The following is a 22,228-nucleotide window of genomic DNA, read 5'->3' as shown; positions in this document are numbered from 1 at the left end:
CCCTTCACAAACATACATTCCAAAACAATGGTTGAATCAGAAACACGTAGCTATGGTTGATGGATGGGGCCACCATGGCATGCAGTAAAATCATCGATCCAGACGACTAGGGCAGGTCACACAACACAAACAATGCCGCCTTCATGGACAGTCCCCGCATCCTCGTCGTCGCCTCTACCCACATCCTCATCAACAATAACAGTGCACACGTCTTCTTCAAAATGGGCCAGCAGACGTGTTAAGCAGACGGTCATCCTGGCCAATTGGACAGTGAAGGCTCATCTCGGAGACAATTTGGACATATTGATCCGCAGACACCAAGCAGACGTCATTTCTTGTCCTGTGGTCAGTTGGGTCGAGGGAAGCCTCGGTCATAACATCTCGGCCGGTCACGGGAAAAATCAATATGTCTGTCTTCGACTGTTCTTATTGCGTTTCGCGTATATCAGTAGACAGGCTGCCCAGTCAGCTAGTCCTTGCATCTTCTGGGGTCAATGTCCTGTAAATGATGATACAGACGCACGTGGGACGATGCGAGATGTGGTGACGGCTGCGAGGCAAGGCCAGGTATGGCGGGTGACCATGACTCCGGTGTGCCGCCAGATGGTTTTCGGCGGCGTGTGACCCAGAGGAGGAGGAGGACAGACTCCGTAATGTACCCACATAATCATGTGCTTCATCTAGTCTGGCCCGTCACACCACACAAACACCCACCACAGCGCCACACCTCGTTGCCATGACAACCTTCCACCTGCAGTGCACTTGCTGCGTCCCTCTCCACCTTTGATTTCCTTTTAATGCAGCAGGCAGAGATACAAGGGAATCAAAACACTGAAGCCTGGCTGTGATGCAATAAGCCTGCTGATGCTGGCGACTACCGGAGGTAGTGTCACGGAGATAGTCAGACTCGACGGCACTGTCGGTATTGCTACAGATTGATTTCAGCACCTATGGGTCAAGCAACCCAATATCTGTGAAAACGATGGACCAGAAATCAGCAACACAGAGATTCCCACGTCTGTGTCTTGTTGTTTTTGGAGGGGTCTTGTGCTCAGTGAACTTGCTCCCTGCATATCTGACTCCTGTCTCTATCGGTATGGGTCTGGCTCATTAGTCTCTTAAAATCTTGATTCAGGTTAGAATCCTTGGATCTCAAATCATTGTGCAAATGCATGAGTTTAGTGAGTTAACATTCAACATCACCTCAGCAATATTTTAGCCACAGTGATGAAAAGTGTAATGTTAAATATATTTAAAATTAATCACTAAGGACAGAAAAACATTAGCAAGATATCACAATTTATGTCTAAAAACTAATCATTTCAGTTATCAAATATTCTGTTTAACACAAGGATCACATATTACATTTAATACCATTAAAATACACCCTGTAGATAGCCAGCAACTGAAGGCAGATCACCATTCATGACAAACAGGTTTTTGAGAATTAGCAGTTTTATCACTACCCCTTTCACCAATATGCCAAAAACACATAAATCAGTGTTCAACATTCAAAAATCATCTGCTTCTTGTCACTGCTTGCTGTTTATGTTTAAATTCATAGTTTAAGTTTGTTTAATATTCTTTAAAATGCCCCAGAGGGAACCTCAAGTGCCTCTTCACCTCATCACTTGCTTTAAGTCATTTTTAGCTTGTTAATGATAACTATCCAGAGCTCCAGATAAGATTTAGCTCATGTGGGTACTGTACCCACTGTAATTTTTTTGGAGTGGGTATTTTGAATGTTGAGTGGGTATTTCATTTTCCGTTACCCACTGCTTTCAAATATGTGCGTATTTCAGTCATTTTACTCACTTAAGTATTATGTCATTGAGTAAGTTTACTAAGCAGGTATGTTCTGCCTTATGTCATTCCTAATCAAAACCAACTTAAATATAATGGAAATGATTTTATAAAAAAATCACTCATCCTATACTGACAGTACAACACTTGTCCTATACTAACAGTACAACTTGATAGCAATCGATGTCTTTTTCATTACGCAAGCGATTTTTTATAAATATATTTTGTACGCATTTGTTCTAAACTTTTAGCGTATCTTTCATTTTAAATGCGTAATTGGTACGCAACAATTATTTTTCAATGCGTAATTTGAAATTTTCTATGCGTATTTTACCCGGATACGCAGCGTATCTCGGGCCTCTGACCATCTACATCCAAATGTCGCTCAATGCAATAGACAAGAAGTTTTCCGTACGTTATTTGTTGAAAAATGGTAAGAATCTACATGATACATTCAAGAGTGAGGCAACACAACAATCAACAATCTTAGTATTCTCACCCATCCAGCCACCACAAAATTGGAATATGACAACTGAAAATCTAAAACATACTCTGACAAGTGGAACAATATCAACACAAATTTCTATCTTTTGGGCTCCCTTGAATGCCATGGCTACATAACATTCCCCATATCCCTGACAAATGTTGAAATTACCACCCACCCACTTTAAACTACACTTGAAAGACTTGGTCATCAATAAACTATTTTATTGTATTACATTTCAGTTCCCTAAACAAATAGTTCAACAACACCAGTTTGGATTTTTCTCCCACATTCCTGTGGGGTACAGCCCAATTCTTGGCGCTACACAAACAATGGCATCATATGTTACCGGCCAATCAGATATAACCAGAACTCTGGGATTCCAATATTCTCAAGATGTTTGTCGTATTGTTTAGCACAGCCTAGAAAACTGAGGGCCAGAAAGAGGCAATTATTATTATTATAATATGATACTTATATAGCGCACATATCCAGGCAACTAGTGCTTGCTCAAGGCGCTAAATTTTTTTTTTTGTAAATTTTTTTTAAGACTCGATGAAAAGATTACCAACTGAAATAAGAAATACCTCCATCTTAAAATATTGCTTTCTTGTGAACGATAGAAGTTTGAATAGAAGTAGAAAATACCTTTACAAACTGTCCAACTAATTTTGAACAAAATCTGAAACAGGAAGTCAAGAAAGAGTCGATGGCGTGTATCTAAAGCTCCTGTTCAAAGATGAGTATGGCAGAAAAGGATAAGTTGGTTGATCAAAAAGTTATGAGTGCTGTGTCATGTCATACGATGAGAATAGAAAACAATGAAAATAATCTGTGAGTTTGGGTTTGTTCTTTTAATTCTTGGGAAATACTAGTAGTAGTCAACCAGGGCTCCAGATAAGGGTCGTATCGGCGTATGTACGGATATAAAATAAGCACGATACTAACTGTAGGAAACAATTTTAAAAACATAGCAGATACGGACCACAGCAATGGTGTATGGTTTCAGAATCATTTACAGACGTATTTATCTACAAAAGTATTGTTTTATTGTTTACTGACCTGTTTACACAAGAGTAGCAATGTTGTGGTGCATATATGAAACGAAGCACAAGATTACTGATACACCATTAAATTCCATTCAGTACTCTAAATGTACTCTTATTGTTTTCCAGTACTCCTATATTGAAAAAATAAGGAGTACGTACTCCTGATCGTCAAAAATTATCTGGAGCCCTGGTCCACATAATAAATTTCATAGATTTAACACTGTTTTATCGTGAGATGGGATGTTTATGCAGCGGTAGACTCAAAGTCAATAAGCCAGACCACCCCATCCTTTTAGTTGCCTCTTACGACAAGAATGGGTTGCTGAAGACCAATTCTAACCCAGATCCGAACACAAAACCATGGCGTCTATGACAGCTTGGCCACCAATCTTGACATGAAATATATGGCCACCAATCTTTACATGAAATATATGGGTCCTACAAATTTTCACTGATGTTTGCAGAAACCATGACACCAAAACGAGTTATATCGCCATAAAACATATCATAGAACACAACATCACAGATAGCTGAAGGTAATCCCTAAAGGAACACTTTTCTCATCATGCCATTTGAACAATAAGACAGGAGCCTTCAAACTCATCTCATATCAAAGGGCTAATGTTGACACTGGTTTTAACACTATCACTATGAGATTGACACATGGGGGAGCTTGCGAGAGGCCTGGGTCAAGTTGCTCTTGCAGAGGATAAAGGTAAAAAGCAGTGCTTGAAATTTAGCCTGAATAAGGTCAAGGTTAGAAAATATTTCGCTAGTTTGCTAAAATGATCTTGAACAGAGTCGCAGTATCTAACACTAAAACATTATGACTGACTGAGTTTGGTTTTACTCCGCTTTTGGCAATATTCCAGCAACATCACGGTGGGGGACACTAGAAATGGGCTTCACTCATTGTACCCATGTGGGGATTCGAACCCGGGTCTTCGGCGTGATGAGCCAACGCTTTAACCACTAGATGAGCCAACGCTTTAACCACGACTTACTGTTGTTGCAGCTGATGGAGTATAAACAACTAATTACTCATGTTACAGGTTTAGATTCTGTGGATCCTGGTACTTTTCTGCGTCAAACTCAAGGGTAAACTAAATCATGAACCGTGGTAAACCCCATGTATTATTCTAGCTGTGTAATGGTCACCAGTAATGAAGTCTGGACCAGACAAACCAGTGATTACAATCATGAGTGAGTGAGTTTACTTTTATGCCGCACTCAGCAATATTCCAGCTATATGGCGGCGGTCTGTAAATAATCGAGTCTGGACCAGACAATCCAGTGATCAACAGCATGAGCATCGATCTGCACAATTGGGAACCGATGACATGTGTCAACCAGCGAGCCTGACCACCCGATCCCGTTAATCGCCTCTTACGACAAGCATGGGTGGATCTTCACGGGTTATTGCAATTATGATATGTGGTCATGTTGTGATGACACACTATTAGCAAGTCATCATGTCCCCCATATGATCCACAATCGGCAGGGTAGCTCAGTGGGGCCAAATAAAAAAAATGTTGTGGTTCCGATTACACCTCTTACAAATTTATTTAGGGTAGGTAGGTAGGAATTTTTTTTTTCTTAGATATTTTTTTAAGAAGTAAAGTACGAACTAATTACACATTTATCAATGTGTAATTGTTTATTCAATCAAGCTTGCGGCCATCATGTCGACTTTCTCTATCAGTATGACCGATATCCGTTGGTGCCGGGCAAAAACAATGGTTTTCTGAAAGCTTATTTTATTCATACCTCGTAAAAAAACTAGGGTCGGCACCAGAATTCAAGGGCCGGTCGGGTAATCGGAACCACAACATTTTTTATTGTTAGGCCAAGTTAAAATGTCCAAATTTCAAGCTTTTTTCAACTCTGTGCGAACCTTGTTATTACATAGTGGGCATACCAACCCGACAAACTCTGATCTGTGCAGGAACTAATACTCAGCATGTCCTGCTTTGATTGAGTGGTCTGAGGGGCTGTGTGTACTCTGACCTGCACCCTCCAATACAAACACAGAAAGGGGTTCGTTGGAGGGGGACGTCCAACCTGACTGACCCACTGACTGAGGAACCTACCGATCAATAGAATTCAAGCTCTGACCTCATCAGCCAGCCGTTCACACTTCTGTGAGCGGTATACAGGGAAACACCCTACCCATGAGATAATCATGACGATGGTATATTCAGTTGAGTACACAAACTCGTTCAGTTTCAGTCAGCTGTACAACCGCAACACATTCAAACATGTACAAAAAGAAGTCGTGACAGTGTTCCACGGTAACATGGTTACACTTTGAAATCAATGGGTCCTTCCATAACTGAACAAGAATAAGACAATTTCATTTGCCTCTGATGACATGAGGTCTAAAAGGGTTTCATATCGCCTTTGATAATGTGATTCATGGTAGCTCACAGTCAATGGTTTTGAAAGTAATTTTCTAAATTTGTGAATCAATAGTTTGTAAATATATTTATTCCTTTATTACTTCTAAACATAGAAACGGCTGTGAAAGCATATTTTGTCATATTGTTTTCACTTGTTATTTCTTTTCAAGATCTAGCACATTGTTTTCTCAATTCCAGTTAACTTTAAAACTTTGATTGCTTATTATATTTAGTTTAGGGTTTTTTTTGTTCAATTTAAAAGAAATATATTGAGTCAGCTATGACTTGTATGAAAATATTTTGGGAGTATATTACCAAACAGCTGTGTCACACACTCAAGAATTACGTGTCACGTAAGCCCTTGTCCAACGGAGCATTCAAGATTATTTCACCCATATGGTTAGTGCACGCACATTGGTGTGGCCACTTGTATTACATTGGATATATTAATTTTTTATTGCCAGCTCAGAGACACTAAGCCACAGTTTGACAGATACCCACTGTATACAGAGTGAGTATGTAAGTGAGTGAATATTGTTTTACGACACATCAGCAATTTTGCAGCTACTCACAGTGAAAACAGTACAGACACCGATCTGTCCTTATCTCATCCCCTTCAAGCAGAGTGAAACAAATACATTCTTCAAACATGTCATTTGCTATGTCACTATCGTGAGTGAGTGAGTGAGTTTAGTTTTACGCCGCACTCAGCAATATTCCAGCTATATGGCGGCGGTCTGTAAATAATCGAGTCTGGACCAGACAATCCAGTGATCAACAGCATGAGCATCGATCTGCGCAATTGGGAACCGATGACATGTGTCAACCAAGTCAGCGAAACTGACCACCCGATCCCGTTAGTCGCCTCTTACGACAAGATAGTCGCCTTTTTATGGCAAGCACATGGGTTGCTGAAGAACTATTCTACCCCGGATCTTCACGGGTCCTATGTCACTATCGGATCCAAATGACATAGCTGCCTGAATCCACTATTGACATACTTTTAACTTTACATGACTTGAATTAGTAAAATTTTATCATTTATGTCACCTGCCCTAATCCAATCATTGAGATACTAGTAGCACATAAAATGTCCTGTTAATTGATATGCCATTCAGGGATATCAAAACCTGGGGGTTTTCCAAATCGTGTAAAACACAAGGAAAAAATCCACATACATGCTTCTAAAAATAGAACTGGGAAAATCCAATGTGCTCTTCACCAAAGAAATCAACACATTGAAAACTTCCTAATGTTTTCAATATTTCTTCTGTTTCTTTTCCATCATCAAATCTGTCCCAGACAACCAAGAAGATCTCAACTCACTCACTCAGGGTAATCCAAAACAGTGAAACCAAAAGTTTATTTCTTCTAAAAGTTTATTTTTATTACAGCAATGAAAAAATGCTGGCTCTGCTGTCTATATGAATCCCATTCACAAAGTTCAAAATAAAGGGGCGGTGGGCTAGCCTAGTGGTTAATGCGTTTGCTCGTCATGCTGAAGACCCGGGTTAAATTCCCTACATGGGTAGAATGTGTGAAACCCATTTCTGGTGTCCCCTGCTGTGATATTGTTGGTATGTAGCTGTAAGAGATGTAAAAATAACCTCACTCACTCAAGCTCCTTTCAAACACAACCAGACAGACTGACCCAGAGACCTTCCTCCATTGAGGGGAATTCCCTTGATGAGAAGCGACATTTATGATCACATCCTGTTTGTAAAAAGTCTTCCTTTTTAGCAGAGGTGTGACGATACGGAGATGTCACAATATGCTATCTTTAGTTATTTTCTTTAAAAAAGTATATTTTGATAGCAGGTAACAGTGTAAATTTTTACATAATCGTCAATTTCTAGTGAACATTAACAATTTTAAGGTCAATGATTTGTATCAGGATACGAACAAAAGTATCGATATATATTTATCGTCAGATAAAGTATCACGATATCGATACTACGATATATCATCACAGCTCTACTTTTTAGCAAGCTTGGATACAATTCAATACTACAGACTAGTAGTACAGTACAATGCTATTGGCCCAACACTATCATATCATGTGGTGCCTGTCCCAAAACACATTTCTGGTGACTTCAGGAACCAAAATGAACCACAGAATACTATCATATATATCATTCATCCCATTAATCTCCACCAAAGATTGTTTTGCCTCAGAGTGCAAAGTAACATTATATACTTAATAAGGCAAAACTATACCTATTATGATGATAACACATTTAATGCCAAGACAAGAATATTTATGCCATGTCTGTGCAAGCATTGGTTGATCAAAGTCCAAGCCATGCAAACTAGCGGTTGATAACAAACATTATATCCTGGTATCAGGACCTAACAAATAGGAGGGGTCATTAAATTTACAATGTTACAAAAAGGTAAAAGAATGTGATTTTTTATAAGTGAAATTTTTTTAAAACAAATATAATATTAAAATTTATTTTTATTTTTTTTCAGACCGTATTGTTAGGTTTAAAAGATTGTGTGCACCACTGTATACACTGATTGGCACATAAAAGAGGGTTGGCTGGTATTTCAGAACCACATAAGTGTGTAAGTCTTTCTTTTTTTTCTCTGGAGTGAGTGAGTTTGGTTTTACACCGCTTTTAGCAATATTCCAGCAACATCACGGCGGGGGACACCAGCAATGGGCTTCACACATTGTACCCATGTGGGGAATGGAACCCGGGCCTTCGGCGTGACGAGCGAACGCTTTAACCACTAGGTTACCCCACCCCCCCTTTTTGGGGAGGAAGACAGTTTGAAGGTATCCTAAACTAGGCCATATGGGTATGCTGGTTTTATGACACTATCACCACAGCCTATGTCAGTGACAGATCCTGATTCCAGTCAACTCTTGCCACAAACCTGGAGTACCAAAGACTAGGACCAAGGATTCCAGCATGGAATTAGCATACATAAACTCTTGCCGAACAGGAAGCAAGGACACTCCCAAAATGTTCAGAATCCAACTCCTGATTTAGATAAATAAAATCAAGGCAATTTATTAGATACTCCCTGAAATCATCTGCGAACACTCGACTATATTTAGGCAATCAGGATAAGAACACTCGAAATCCATGCCTACAAAAATTGTCTACTAACTATTATGAAAAAAGGACTTGTTTGATTCAAGTTGTGTCCAACCGGTTGATCTCTGAATAAATAACTGGTTTCAATATTGAAGTATTACTTTTTGTTAATTTCTTCATCATCCAGGGTGCATTTTACAAACTATTAACCCACTTTTCGACACAGGAAGAGACTAGGCATTACAGAGTTTTCAATAATCACTGGGAGCTTCAACATTCCATCATGAACTTAATTCCCTTGTCAGATAATTGTGGAGATAGCAGTAGACATGGGACAAGGTCGGCTGCTGTTGTATGAGGTGAACTTTAAACATACAGGGCTGTGTCTGGGCAGGCAGAGCTAGGAAGTCCTGGGGACATGATCTCTCCTACCAGGCCAGGGATTTCTCCATGGTCGCTATGCCAACAATCCCAATTATGTAAACTATTTAATGAGAGCAGAGGCATGAAAGGAATTCATTGACCCAACACTGCTCCAGTCGTGTGATAAGCTGTGGGACATAACGTGTCGCACATCAGCTGACTTGGACCTTCATGAGAGAGCACTCACCTGTCCACGGACGAATCTGGACTTGATTACGAACTACAGAAATCTCATCCCTGGTATCATCCATTTGACAACGTGTATCCAATCAGCAAGGAAGGCATCCATATTATAACAACCACATATTCGTAGTTAACAATGACATTAACTCCGTGCAACAGCTCCTATACAACAAGATCTTTGCTTTACAAGCTTCAACATGCTCCAGTGAAGTTGTCACAGTTTCTTGGTAAACGCTTTGCCCCAAGGTGCTCCTGGTGTCTCCCCCCCCACCACAGGCCACACGAACCCCTCCAAGGCCCTCACCCTACCTGCAGACAGACCCGACCCCCACTTCCAGACCTGACCCCACCGAGGTCCCTCTAGCCACCATCTTCCCCCCAAAACATACCAGTGCATTGTGGGTAGGAAGGTTCACGGAGTGCAATGTGAGAGAGAGGTCATGCAGGCGAGGTGGAGGCATGGTTCTCGTAGCTGGCTTCCTATGGATCTAGAATTATTGATCTACAGCATGTACATACAGGCATGGGGAAAACATGGAGGTACATAGTACTAGGGGGGAGAAAATTATGATTACTTTTAAAAAATATTAATTAGTCACTGAGAGTTAATTAAGTTGTATTTTCACTCATTTGCAAAATATTACCTCCTCCGGAGTTTTCTCTATCTTAAAACTTCAGACAACCAGCTCGAAAAAAGCTCTACCACTAAATCACTGGCACCCAGCACCAAACTTACAATTTTTGGGGAGAAAAAAAAGAAAGATTTGTGATGTATCAAAAGACAAATAAACATAACAATAATAATAATGAGAGTGTGATGGTGGTGTAAGAATTTACACTGAAACATCGCTAATGCAATAAACAAAATCTTATCCATAAATGTTTTTTTCGTATTTACTCAAATATTCTAGAATGACATTCATACAAAGTCAATCTTTCTAATCACCAGTCATCTAAACTATGGTTAGAGGAAACTGAGGACCCCTAATATTAGTTCATCATAACTGATTACCTCTTACAATATGGGGGCGGTGGGGTAGCCTAGTGGTTAAAGCGTTGGCTCGTCACGCCGAAGACCCGGGTACAATGTGTGAAGCCCATTTCTGGTGTCCCACGCCGTGATGTTGCTGGAATATTGCTAAAAGCGGCGTAAAACCAAACTCAGTCAGTCAGTCTTACAATATGGACCTGATGTCGGGGACGTTATCCCTGAAACGTTATCCAGATGGAAGTGCCATGTATACAAAATCCTAAAAAAATTTCAAAGACTTCCATGTCTGGGAGGTAAGTGACCCTTTGACATTTAATAAGGATATTCTTACATTGAATTCTTCTGTTTTGCGATTAAAACTTCCAACTTTCCATAATTATTTCAACAAAATTGAAAGTCAAGATATAAATAAAGTTCAAGTTATCTGAAAGTTTTGAAATAAGCTTTTTACAAACATTATTACCTTGCAAGCAAAGGTGAACATGAGTCTATATTAAGCCCATCAAACATTGACTTTCTTGCACTAAAGCTTTCACAGGGTGTGTTTTACTCATTATGAAGTACGTCACGACTATAGCAGAGGTGAAGGCGATAAAAAACCTGTGGGAGACTTATTACACATGGACATTGGATTGAATACATCAAGCTTTACTCAAATAGATATACTGATACCAACAGGGATATTTCACTCACTAGTGGTGGTCCGATGATCGAAAATAATCGAAAATGGATCGAAAGAAGGATGAAAATCAGCGATTGTAAAAAAACATAGTTATGATTAATTGGAATTTTGTTTTTTTAGTTTAACACACTTGAATGATATAAACTAGCGATTAAATATGACAAACATTCACGAACAAACATGCGCTCAACAGCGTAAAGCTATGCGCATTGTAAAATTTTAACTACTTTTATTGTTTAATTATAATTCCAGTGTCGTTCTTGCATGCGTGCATTTCATTGCATGACAGTATTAGTTATAAGGAACATTTATTAGAACAAAAAAAAATTATGATAATTGATAATTGTTCACCGCAATCCTCCAATAATCGATAGTGGGTTTGGTTTCCGATTCCCAACACTAATACTCACTCACACAAAGTCAGCTATTGGATTCTATTTGACCATTCGGTGAGCAGTGTGTGACATTTCCGCTGAATGATAAGATTTCAGTGTTCCTGGTGGCCAGTGAATGGTGTATTGATAGTTAAGTAAACCTATGAAGTATCAATGCCATTTTGGACCACTGAAGTACAGACGGGACCAGTAATTATTGTCCTCTCACTGGTCATGTGGTCTAGTGGGAAATTTGGAAAGGTTTCCTTCCCTGTGTCAGTAGTCATTACTTCCAGTAGATCTTAGTGGACCTTGTAGACCCTTTCAAAACTTTCCTTTGCAAAAATGTTTATGAAAATTTAGGCTTCACACTAACTGGGATTTTTAGGAGACATTGTTTTCTTACGTAGCCATAGTTGTTTCTCTGAAAACAACAATACTGAACTACTACTACTGAAGTCTTATCAACCTTTTCCATGACATCAGTGGGCAAATCGCGTGGAATCGTGAATTTGTGTGGAAAAGTAAGGACAAAAACAAATCCAGGCCTCCTCTTAAACAAAACACCCTCCTCCTCTAGACAAAATACTTACATGGTTGACCCTAGTGTTGGGAATTGATTGAAATCTCACAATTGATGATTGGTTCAATACCAACGACTAATCATCGAAAAAACAATTGGTTAGCGTCATTTTTCAGATTTTCCTATTCAGGTTGTAGTTGCAGATAAGTATAAAGAAAAAACATTTGGTTCTCTGTTGTTTTTTGAAACTGCACAAATTACATTTGCAAATTTCACATCCAGTGTAAAATGATTCAGTTCAAGTGTAACATTAACTTCCCAGATTCTTCAAGAAATATTCAGTCATGACTTTTAAGAAAGTGAAGTGAGTTTTCTTAGAAATAAACACATTTTCAGGCCCTGACAACGTCCTAGATATGTTCTATCATCAAGTATTTCAAACTCTATTACAGCGGTTCCAAAATCGTTTGTGTTCGATTATGAGAAAATGTGATCGATTGCTTGGTCGTTTGGCCACTGCGACCAATCTTCGATTATTTCAATTAATCGGAACACCACTAGTTGACCCTTGGGAAAAAATAATTTAAGAATTATGTAACAGACATAACCTACCAGAGCTGTTGTGGACACAGTAGTTCAGTACGAGGGTCATGTTTCAACTGATCCTGTACAGCAGAACCTCAGTATAAGAACCCAAACTATTCCAGACATTATTAGCATACCTCAACGACCCTCGACACTAATTACTGGTGTCATTAACATTGGCATTGTCTGTTGGTTAAACATCAAAGAGATCAATACTTTTAATTACATGTTAATTGGCATTTTACTGCCTTCTGTTAATCTCCTACTGTTGGTTACCAACGTGTGACCAACCGTCACGGTCTGGTGACTGTATTGTGTCTGGGTGGTGGGATAAATGGAGTTATTCACTGTGTGTTAATCTCTCTCCCAACATTGTATTCCCATTTTTCAGATGTTGAAATATTTGCTGCTGGGTATAATAACAGTTCTGATATTTATTTAGTCTTTTCATGGCTCATCAGTCAAAAACTGTTTCATGCATAATTTTGTTGAATTTACAATCTCTACACAATTTGGATAATTTGAACAGCGTAATGAGCAGTTTGTTTGACAAAAATCCCAAATCTTCAGACCTATGAAATTTGAATCTGTTTATTTGTCATAGTGTACCAAACCAGCCACCCTGCCTGTACTAAGAATGTACATTTCTGTGTTCACCACCTGCATAGCTAAAGGTAAATAAAGAATTGAATTGAAACTGGAAATCCTCAAACTTCTCACATTAGGGCTATGACAAGAAGCCTTGGACTTTATATCAGTGACATAATACAGCACAGCTGCTAGACTGGACGATACAGACATATAGTGATACATGACAATCGATTTAGAACCATACACACCACTGATTGATACGAGGAATAATGCCCAACATTGTTGGGATACAGTGGCTGTCAAATACAGTGGCTGTCAATGAACAAAGTCAATACCTCATGTGATCCTATGCAGAGATCTGCTGGATACAAATAGCAAAAGGATATCTTCATAACACTAACGAATGACTGAAATTATTCATGTCTTGCAATATTTAAAAAATTCATGTATGGCCAATTCATTGTTCAGGATTACTGTTCTAAAACCCCCAAAGTCTCATATGGATTAAGCAATACCACATGAGATGAAGCTTGACTGACAAACTCACCAGTTTGAGCCAACTGTTGATAATAAGTGTAACAGTACCAACACAGATTAGGATCAACAATCTGCTCATTAAGTCTGGCTGTAATAAATGATAATTAAGAGAACAAAGCAAAAGCTAAATTGCCTTTTTTGTAGTTTAGGACTGCAATCAGCTACATTCTGTAAAGAATTAATCCCTGACCACAATAGCAAGAGATTGATATGACTTATGACACAGCTATTAGCAATATTTCAGCTATATCACGTCAGGGGACACACACCAGAAATGGGCTTCACACATTGTACCCATGTAGAGATCAAACCTGGATCTTCGGCGTGACGAGAGCTACACAATTCTTATCGAGGTACGATGACATAAAATTAACTAAGTCATTGCGTCCAAATTGCTCCCACAACCGTCTACAGGGGACCCAGAAGAGTCACAGTGCTGGAGAGGATCATAAGACATATCCAACACTTCAACCCCACCATTTTTATCGTCTTTTCTGACAAGTATCCGTACTGGAATTTATCTTGCCTCAGAAATGATTCCTCGTTGGTGTAACAAGGCCACCCAAATATTTGTTTCTGAATTTTTGACCAATTCAAATTTGGGTCACATGACCTAAATCTTTTTTCTTGTTTCATACAAGTTTCTATGATTCTGCAGTGCACCTATTTAGTAAATAATTATTTCACTGTAGGAAAAAACCCTCAGTCATTCAGAGACTACCTTAAAATATTCTCAATTTTTCTCTTCCACAGCTTCCTCCTCTGGAACAATCTTCCCCTAACTCTCAATAAACTTTAATCAGCTCTGAAGACATATCTCTATCTTCAAGTGAGTGAATGAGTTTAGTTTTACGCCGCACTCAGCAATATTCCAGCTATATGGCGGCGGTCTGTAAATAATCGAGTCTGGACCAGACAATCCAGTGATCAACAGCATAAGCATCGATCTGCGCAATTGGGAACTGATGACAACCAAGTCAGCGAGCCTGACTACCCGATCCCCTTAGTCGCCTCTTACAACAAGCATAGTCGCCTTTTGTGGCAAGCATGGGTTGTTGAAGACCAATTCTATCCCGGATCTTCACGGGTCTCGATCTTCAAGCATATTCTAAACTAAACTGTAGATTAATATGAAGACTTGACAAATTAATAGCAAACTCAAGACAAGACTGTGACAATGACTGTGATATGCACTACTATGGAGAGTGACAGGCTTCACTCCAGTCTAGTACAGATTCCCACAGGAAATACCTCCCTACCACCTATCTGACCTTGTTCCCCTGGTACACAAGTCCTTCTGAATACCAGGGACCTCAATACAGCTAGTACTATTTCCTGAAGTCAAGTAACCATCAGTCTACTGGTTGTCAGGCTGTACAATTCAAATTTCACGTCCATTAGAACTAAGAGTCAATCAATCACTTCAAGATACTGAGAGTCAGAAAGCATTGTATTGTTCATGTTCCAGGTAGTCTGTCTGCTACACCTTTGAGAATAAATTAAAAAAGAAATTCAAATCACTGGACAAGCAATTGAACATTGTTCTTAGTCTTGTTCGGTTTAAGTGTTTTGGGTTTTTTTTTGCAAATGAGGGCTTCATTTTTGTGAGGTGAGGTGAGGTGAAATTGGGTTTAACGTCGTGCTTGAGAATATTTCGCTCATATGGCGGCGTGCATGCATGTGTATGTGTATGTGCGGCTGCTTGTACTAGCCCAGACTGAAGCTGGTTTTATAGTGCTAGCCCACTGAGATACCATGCCACAGTGAAGCATGAATACCCCACTCAGACACATTATACTGACTCCGAGCCGACCAGTCCTTGTTGTACCCATTAATGCCGCGAGCGCCAGGCAGGGACCAACAAGTACCATGTTTTAACGTCTTTTGGTATGACGAGGTCGGGGATCGAACCAGCGACCTTCCGCTCTCTGGGCAGACGCTCAAACCACTACACCACTGAGGCGGTCTCATTTTTGTGACTAAAGGAGAGTGTAAGTCAAACACATATTCATATTTCAAGGATTTCTCTCATGCCAAAGTAAGAGCTCTTGGTTTCTCCGAAAACTGAAAAAAATTGTTCAAATGTGGATGTTTTATGTTCTAATAGTAAATTACCAGCATATGGGATATTTATGATTAAAAATGTGACTTTTTACTATCAAAGGCCAAATATCGGCCTGGAAGGTCTTGTGAACCTATATATGTACAGGAAGAAGCATTAGATGGGGGTTCTGGGATTTCAGATTTGCAGTCTCTGTTTTTAAAAAAAAACTTATTACAATCTTACAGACCTCCTAACTCTACTAAATTACCATCACTCTGGTAACAAGGCCAACTGATTTTCATGTTTAATGAAATGAAAAGATTTAAGCTACAGCAATCATGTTTACTATTTTCTTGAAAGCTTACTAAGATTCTGCATCATTGAAAGCATGGTTTGTTATTTTTAGAACTGCCAAGCAATCGAGTACAACTGCTCTTGCAATGGCTATCAGGTGTCCTATTTTTCTGAAAACTTATGAAAATTTTCCATCACTGAAAGCATAGTTTATCATTGATTAAGTTATAACTGCAATGCAGTGAGGTACAACTACCCAAGACTAAAACACTGATGACTGTAACCGGTGCCTTATCTCCCACTGCATCTGCCAGTTAAGGCAGTTTGTCCAAGCACTGTTACTAACACCCTTTAGGGAATAGCACACTGACTAATACCACACCAACCATTCTTTTGAAAATTTACAACAGCATTGACAAAACATCCTCTCTCATGAAAGAAATTACATTTTTCCCAATCGTTTAGAATGTCCTTTTATTGTCTCCACTTGATGTTTTTGTAGACAATATTTATGAAATGAAAGTAAAATTACCTTTTTTTAATGTTAGAAATTTTATAATGTAAACAAATGAATGGAAATAAAAATTCCAAAACATGACTGCATAAATACAAGAAAATGACAATTCCAAATAGGAATGAAATTAAAAATTACTTATTTTTGAATGAGAAATTTATCTCTAGAAATTGACATGTGTATTTACATCCAGTTTAATGGAACACTGCAGACAAAACGAGAACTGATAAGAAAATGTGCCAAAATATATTATCAGTGTCACCCATATTCAATCTAACATTGAGTACAGGCATCAGAGGTAATTTTGCACCTACTCAATTGATATTTGTCGTGTAAATAGCCAATCAATAGAAAGGCGCTCTCAATGATGTAGGCATAGCTCATCTTTATTCATTTATACCCATCTAAACTTACAGTACATATTTGTAATGCCCTCCACACAAAATGTTCAATTAAAGGAGAATGACCCTCTATCATGTCCGAAAATCTCATTAACTCACAGGTATGTTCAACAGATACGAAACTACCTGCCTTGTTCTAAAAAATAGCCCCCACTCATCCCTCCAACCATGCTCGCCTTGTGTTTACATCACATGACAAGCTATCATGCAGCAGGGAGGTGATTCAGTCATACGGCCTTCACCTTGGAAATGGACCAATCACAGCCAAGAATGCTGTGACCTGTAGGTTGTTGCTGTGCTTTCATTCTAATTATAGCGCAGGTAGAAGCCAGTCACTGGCTATCAGCGAGTGTTGCCTTGGTCATGTGACTGTGCTACACCTAAGGTAAGCGGCCATGCCTCGCTTGCAGAAGGGAGAAATCATTATTTCGTTGTGACAGGCACAGAGATGAAACTACATGGATGGAGGTTCACATTTGTTCACTGCTGCTTCAGTTTGTGTAATAGTGTGTTGACCATGGAATGGTGTAACATTCAAGGGACATAACTCCGATATTGCCTCAGCTGGATGCAGTGCTTCATAACATTTAACTTGGGCCATATTGGAAACCAATTTAATCAGCTCATTGAGAGCTCATGTTGTTAATCATGAATCATGAATAATAACAGACTTCAAATATTTCTCTTTTTTTTCTGTTATGGGTTCAATTTGTTCACGGTTTAGAAGAAAGGGGTCAATGCAAAGAAAAATAAATCAATATTTTCACCAAAACCCCATATGTATGAATATGCAGGGTTTTACATAGCTCTTCGAAACTACGAGTCCTGGGGACTCAGGGCATATTTTTTTGAGAGTCCATTTCCAAAATTGGGAGTCAATCAATTTGCATGAAATCAATGATAATGGATGCTTCCCATTTGATAATGATTACGTTATGATATGTGTTACTTTCAATGTCATTAGAATAATGATTGTAAATAAAATGTTTACATATTAATATGGGATGTCATTACATACTCAGAAAGTTCTTTCCCAGAAAAAAATTATATTGCATCCACAAGGACTCACAGGATTTTAGTTTTGGGGTACTTCACCAAATTTCTGCGTCCAATACACAGGAATCTTGCGTCCCATAAAACCCTGCATATGCATAAATAATGGTTTCCTAGGAAATGCTCTTTCCAAGAAACTTTAATGAAACGTAAAAATATAATTTAAAAAAAAAAATTAAATCTGTATCATAGTTTGTGCTCAAAATATTGCATTGTTTGGAAATTATCTTTATCAGAAACTTTGATAAAATGAAATAAAAAAATATATATATAAAATTTGAAAAAATAATAATTTTACATTATTATAGTTTGTGCCCTTAATATGAATAGTCTCTTCTGTATTTTGCTCTTCGGATCCTTGATGATCAAGATTATATTTGATTTTAGCTGTCAATGCTTGTTGTGTAGAAGCATCTAAAGGTTTCAGATGGTCCCAGCCCATGGACTTGGGAAATAATAATCATTATATCCGAATTGTTTAATCAACGCTGATGATGTCAATCACTGGATTGTTTGGTCCAGAATCAATTATTTACAGACTGCTGTCATGTAGCAGGGATACTGCTGGATTTAGTGTAATAGAAGAAGAAAAAGAAGAATAAGAAGATTATCATGGAATAAATTGTGCAGCCGTAATTTATACCTTTTTCAATAGTATGAGTTTTATTATTTTTGACTGGAGTCTTTCTCTAAGCTATTACTGATTAGTGGTGGTCCGATTTATTGAAATAATCGAAGACAGTGGCCAAATGACCAACCAGTCGATCACATTTTCTCATAATCGAACACAAACGATTTGGGAACCGCTGTAATAGAGTTTGAAATACTTGATGATGGAACATATCTAGGACGTTGTCAGGGCCTGAAAACCTGTTTATTTCTAAGAAAACTCACTTCACTTTCTGAAAAGTCATGACTGAATATTTCTTGAAGAATCTGGGAAGTTAATGTTACACTGGAACTGAATCATTTTACACTGGATGTGAAATCTGAGAACCAAATGTAATTTGTGCAGTTTCTAAAATCAACAACAGAGAACCAAATGTTTTTTCTTTATACTTATCTGCAACTACAACCTGAATAGGAAAATCTAAAAAATGACGCTAACCAATTTTTTTCGATGATTGGTCGTTGGTATTGAACCAATCATCAATTGTGAGATTTCAACCAATTCCCAACACTATTACTGATGCATGATGAAACTAATATTCTATATTTATATTTTCCTAATATCTGAATCCTGATATATTGCTTGTAGTGGTAATAATGAATAATAAATTTTGTATGAATAATTATTCCATGATAAGATGTTTAAATGGTTCTTGGGGGCGGTGGGGTAGCCTAGTGGTTAAAGCGTTGGCTCGTCACACCGAAGACCCGGGTTTGATTCCCCACATGGGCACAATGTGTTAAGCCCATTTCTGGTGTCCCCCGCCGTGATATTGCTGGAATATTGCTAAAAGCGGCGTAAAACTAAAACTCAGTCAGTAAATGGTTCTTGAGTTGAAACACAAGACAAGCAGAATTATGTCATTCTTTTTAGCATGTTCCCAATATTCTCAAATTTGAAACAATGACTCAAACGATATGGGTGGGTTTGTAGGTATTTTGTTAATAACAGGATGTTTTTTATCATTTAACACAGATGCTTGATTATAGCTGACATTAGCAATGATATATTATGTTATTTTGTAGGTCAAAATACCTACATCAACGTCAACATGTGGAAACATCCAGTTATTTCAGAGTGTTATGAGTGTCCTCTCTTGCCAGCTGTGATATAAACATTGTCCAGTGAAACAATGGGTTGGTCAGGTAACCTGAGACAATTGTGGCAACCTGGGCCCACATGCACAAAGCGATCTAATCTCTACAAGTATTTATGTTAGAGTATGGGAGTTTTCATTTGTTTGTTTGTAGATTAACACCTTGCTTATCAATATTCCAGCTATATGGAGGTGGTCTGTAAATAATCGAGTCTGACCAGACAATCCAGTGATCAACCCCATGATCATCGACCTACACAACTGGTATACGATGACATGTGTCAACCAAGTTAGCGAGCCTGACCACCCAATCCAGTTGGTTGCCTCTTACAACAAGCATGGGTTACTGAAGGCCCAAACTCCCCAAAACAAGAAAATTATTTCAATGCTTTATATCTTGTGGGTTTGTAAAGATTTCTTACTTCACACGAAGAATACTGTTATCCATAAAATGACTTGTTTGACAGCTGACATTGTGAGCTGACAAGGTCAGTGTGTGCCTGGTTGTGTCTGGTTGGTGGGAAAACTAGTGTTCCTCAAATCAATTTCATTGTCAATGACCACTAAAAGAAGTCCTCCGTTCCTTTTCACTTTTCAGAAAAATGTGTGTGAGAAACTTTATTCATGTGGCCCCATATAAATATTCACTGAGGAACAGCAGCATTCGTCAATTTGTCACAGTCTTGTCTATGGAGAGTGAGTGAGTGAGTGAGTGAGTGAGTTCAGTTTTACTTAGCAATATTCCAGTAATATCGCAACGGGGACACCAGAAATGGGCTTCACTCATTTTACCCATGTAGAGAATCGAACCCAGAACTTCAGCGTGACAAGCGAATGCTTAAACCACCAGGCTACCCAACTGCCCTAAATTAAACCTGAGTAGAGAATAGCTGGAGTAGAAACATCTTTTTTACAGCCAGTAGACTTTCTGCAATTATTTTCTTCAGAATGTTCTAAGCAATCAAGGATTTTCATGACTTAAACTTATTTGACATTTCAGATGACAACCACGCAATATCCTTGAAAATGAGCAGATCTGAAACTGGTGCTCCTGCAACACAAACCATGACATTTCATATTTTGTGCTACATTAACGAAACTATATCTCTCAATGAGGAATCTTAAGCCATGTCATTTATTTGATACCCTTACCACAAATAGATTTGTACAAATAGGTATGTAACAATCTTGTCTATTAGTTACCATGGTTACACGTGTAATAAATATTTTATGTTCAAAACCTGATGATGCCACAGCAGACATATTTTGTTATGTTTCATAAGAGCAACCTGTAGGAAACTCGAGATTGAATTGGTTTGTAATAAAAAAACAAACAGTTGTGAATAATCAAGTATCACTTAGAATGATTTGATTGATTTTGAATTTTGTTGTTGTTGTTTTTTTCTTGGGGAGAGAGAGAGAGAGTGAGAGAGAGAGAGTGAGAGAGAAAGAGAGAGAAAGAGAGAGAGAAAGAGACAGAGAGAGCGAGGAGAGAAAGAGAGAGAGAGAGAGGGGGAGAGAGAGAGAGAGAGAGAGAGAGAGAGAGAGAGAGAGAGAGAGGGGCAGTATGTGCTACTTCTGCTGAGTCAGTAACTTTCAGCCATACCTTTCACAATACACAGAGTACAGGTGAATGACCTGAGCCAGCCAATCTGGTTGAGGTTCTCAGGTAAGGGGTTGTGTCCCCCGGCCTCGGTTCAGTGAACAAGCTGGAGGATTGATCAATCAGCTTGACGGACACAATAGCAGAGGCCTCTGGGACAATACAAACACTGGATTGCAAGTATCAGAAGTATTTGAACCGCATACCAAGCTTTCATCGCCCTAGTTAGAGTCCACATGAAACATTATTGCTCTGCCCAAGACTCTCTGTGTGTGTGTGTGTGTGTGAATGTGCGTATCCTTGTGTTGTGTGTGTGTGTGCTCGTGAATGCGTGTGTGTGCGTGCATGCGTGCATGCATGCCTGCCCGCGAACGAATGCATGTATCTGTCTGCCTGTAGGTGTCTCTCTCTGTGAGTGCGTGTGTATGTGCGTGCGTGCATGCATGCGTGCCTGTATGTGTGTCTCTCTCTGTGAGTGCGTGTGTATGTGCGTGCATGTATCTGTCTGCCTGTATGTGTGTCTCTCTCTGTGAGTGCGTGTGTATGTGCGTGCATGTATCTGTCTGCCTGTATGTGTGTCTCTCTGTGAGCGTAAAATACTACTAGTTCATTAATGCCATATCATTTTTCTAAATGATGTTTCAGGTTTCCTGAGTCATCTTGAAGACCTTTCATATCAGTGATCTTGCTCCGATGTGTCAGTTCTCAAGCTGTCAGTGATATTCGACTTCCCACGATCTTTCCACCATTAAATAAGACTTAAAGTTCCAGCATTACTGAATTTGACTCACAGCTTTCACCAGTGTCAAAAATATCAGTCATTTAAGCATTTTGGTTCACGATTCGTCAGTTTCTGAGACTGGCACCTACAATGCATACATA

At 38.9% G+C, this 22,228-nt stretch overlaps 1 protein-coding gene across 6 annotated transcripts in view; it reads right to left on the bottom strand.

The window, feature by feature from the left end:
• LOC124279209 (dual specificity tyrosine-phosphorylation-regulated kinase 1A-like) overlaps nucleotides 1–22,228 on the bottom strand; it is a 98,481-nt gene that overhangs the window by 38,652 nt on the left and 37,601 nt on the right. Inside the window, exon 1 of one of the 6 annotated variants that reach the window (XM_046715010.1) lies at nucleotides 9,393–9,684. The exons of the other annotated variants lie outside the window; for them this stretch is intronic. Coding sequence (XP_046570966.1) covers nucleotides 9,393–9,456 — 64 coding nt within the window. The 5' untranslated portion in view covers nucleotides 9,457–9,684. Of the gene's footprint in view, nucleotides 1–9,392; nucleotides 9,685–22,228 lie in introns of those variants that run through there. 6 annotated transcript variants of the gene reach the window in all.

Source organism: Haliotis rubra, unplaced genomic scaffold (assembly GCF_003918875.1).
Source record: "Haliotis rubra isolate DU_JTF1 unplaced genomic scaffold, ASM391887v1 Scf248, whole genome shotgun sequence".
Taxonomy (NCBI): Eukaryota; Metazoa; Mollusca; class Gastropoda; order Lepetellida; family Haliotidae; genus Haliotis; species Haliotis rubra.
The sequence above is the reverse complement of the archived record's forward strand: the minus strand, read 5'-3'. Positions and strand labels throughout refer to the sequence as shown.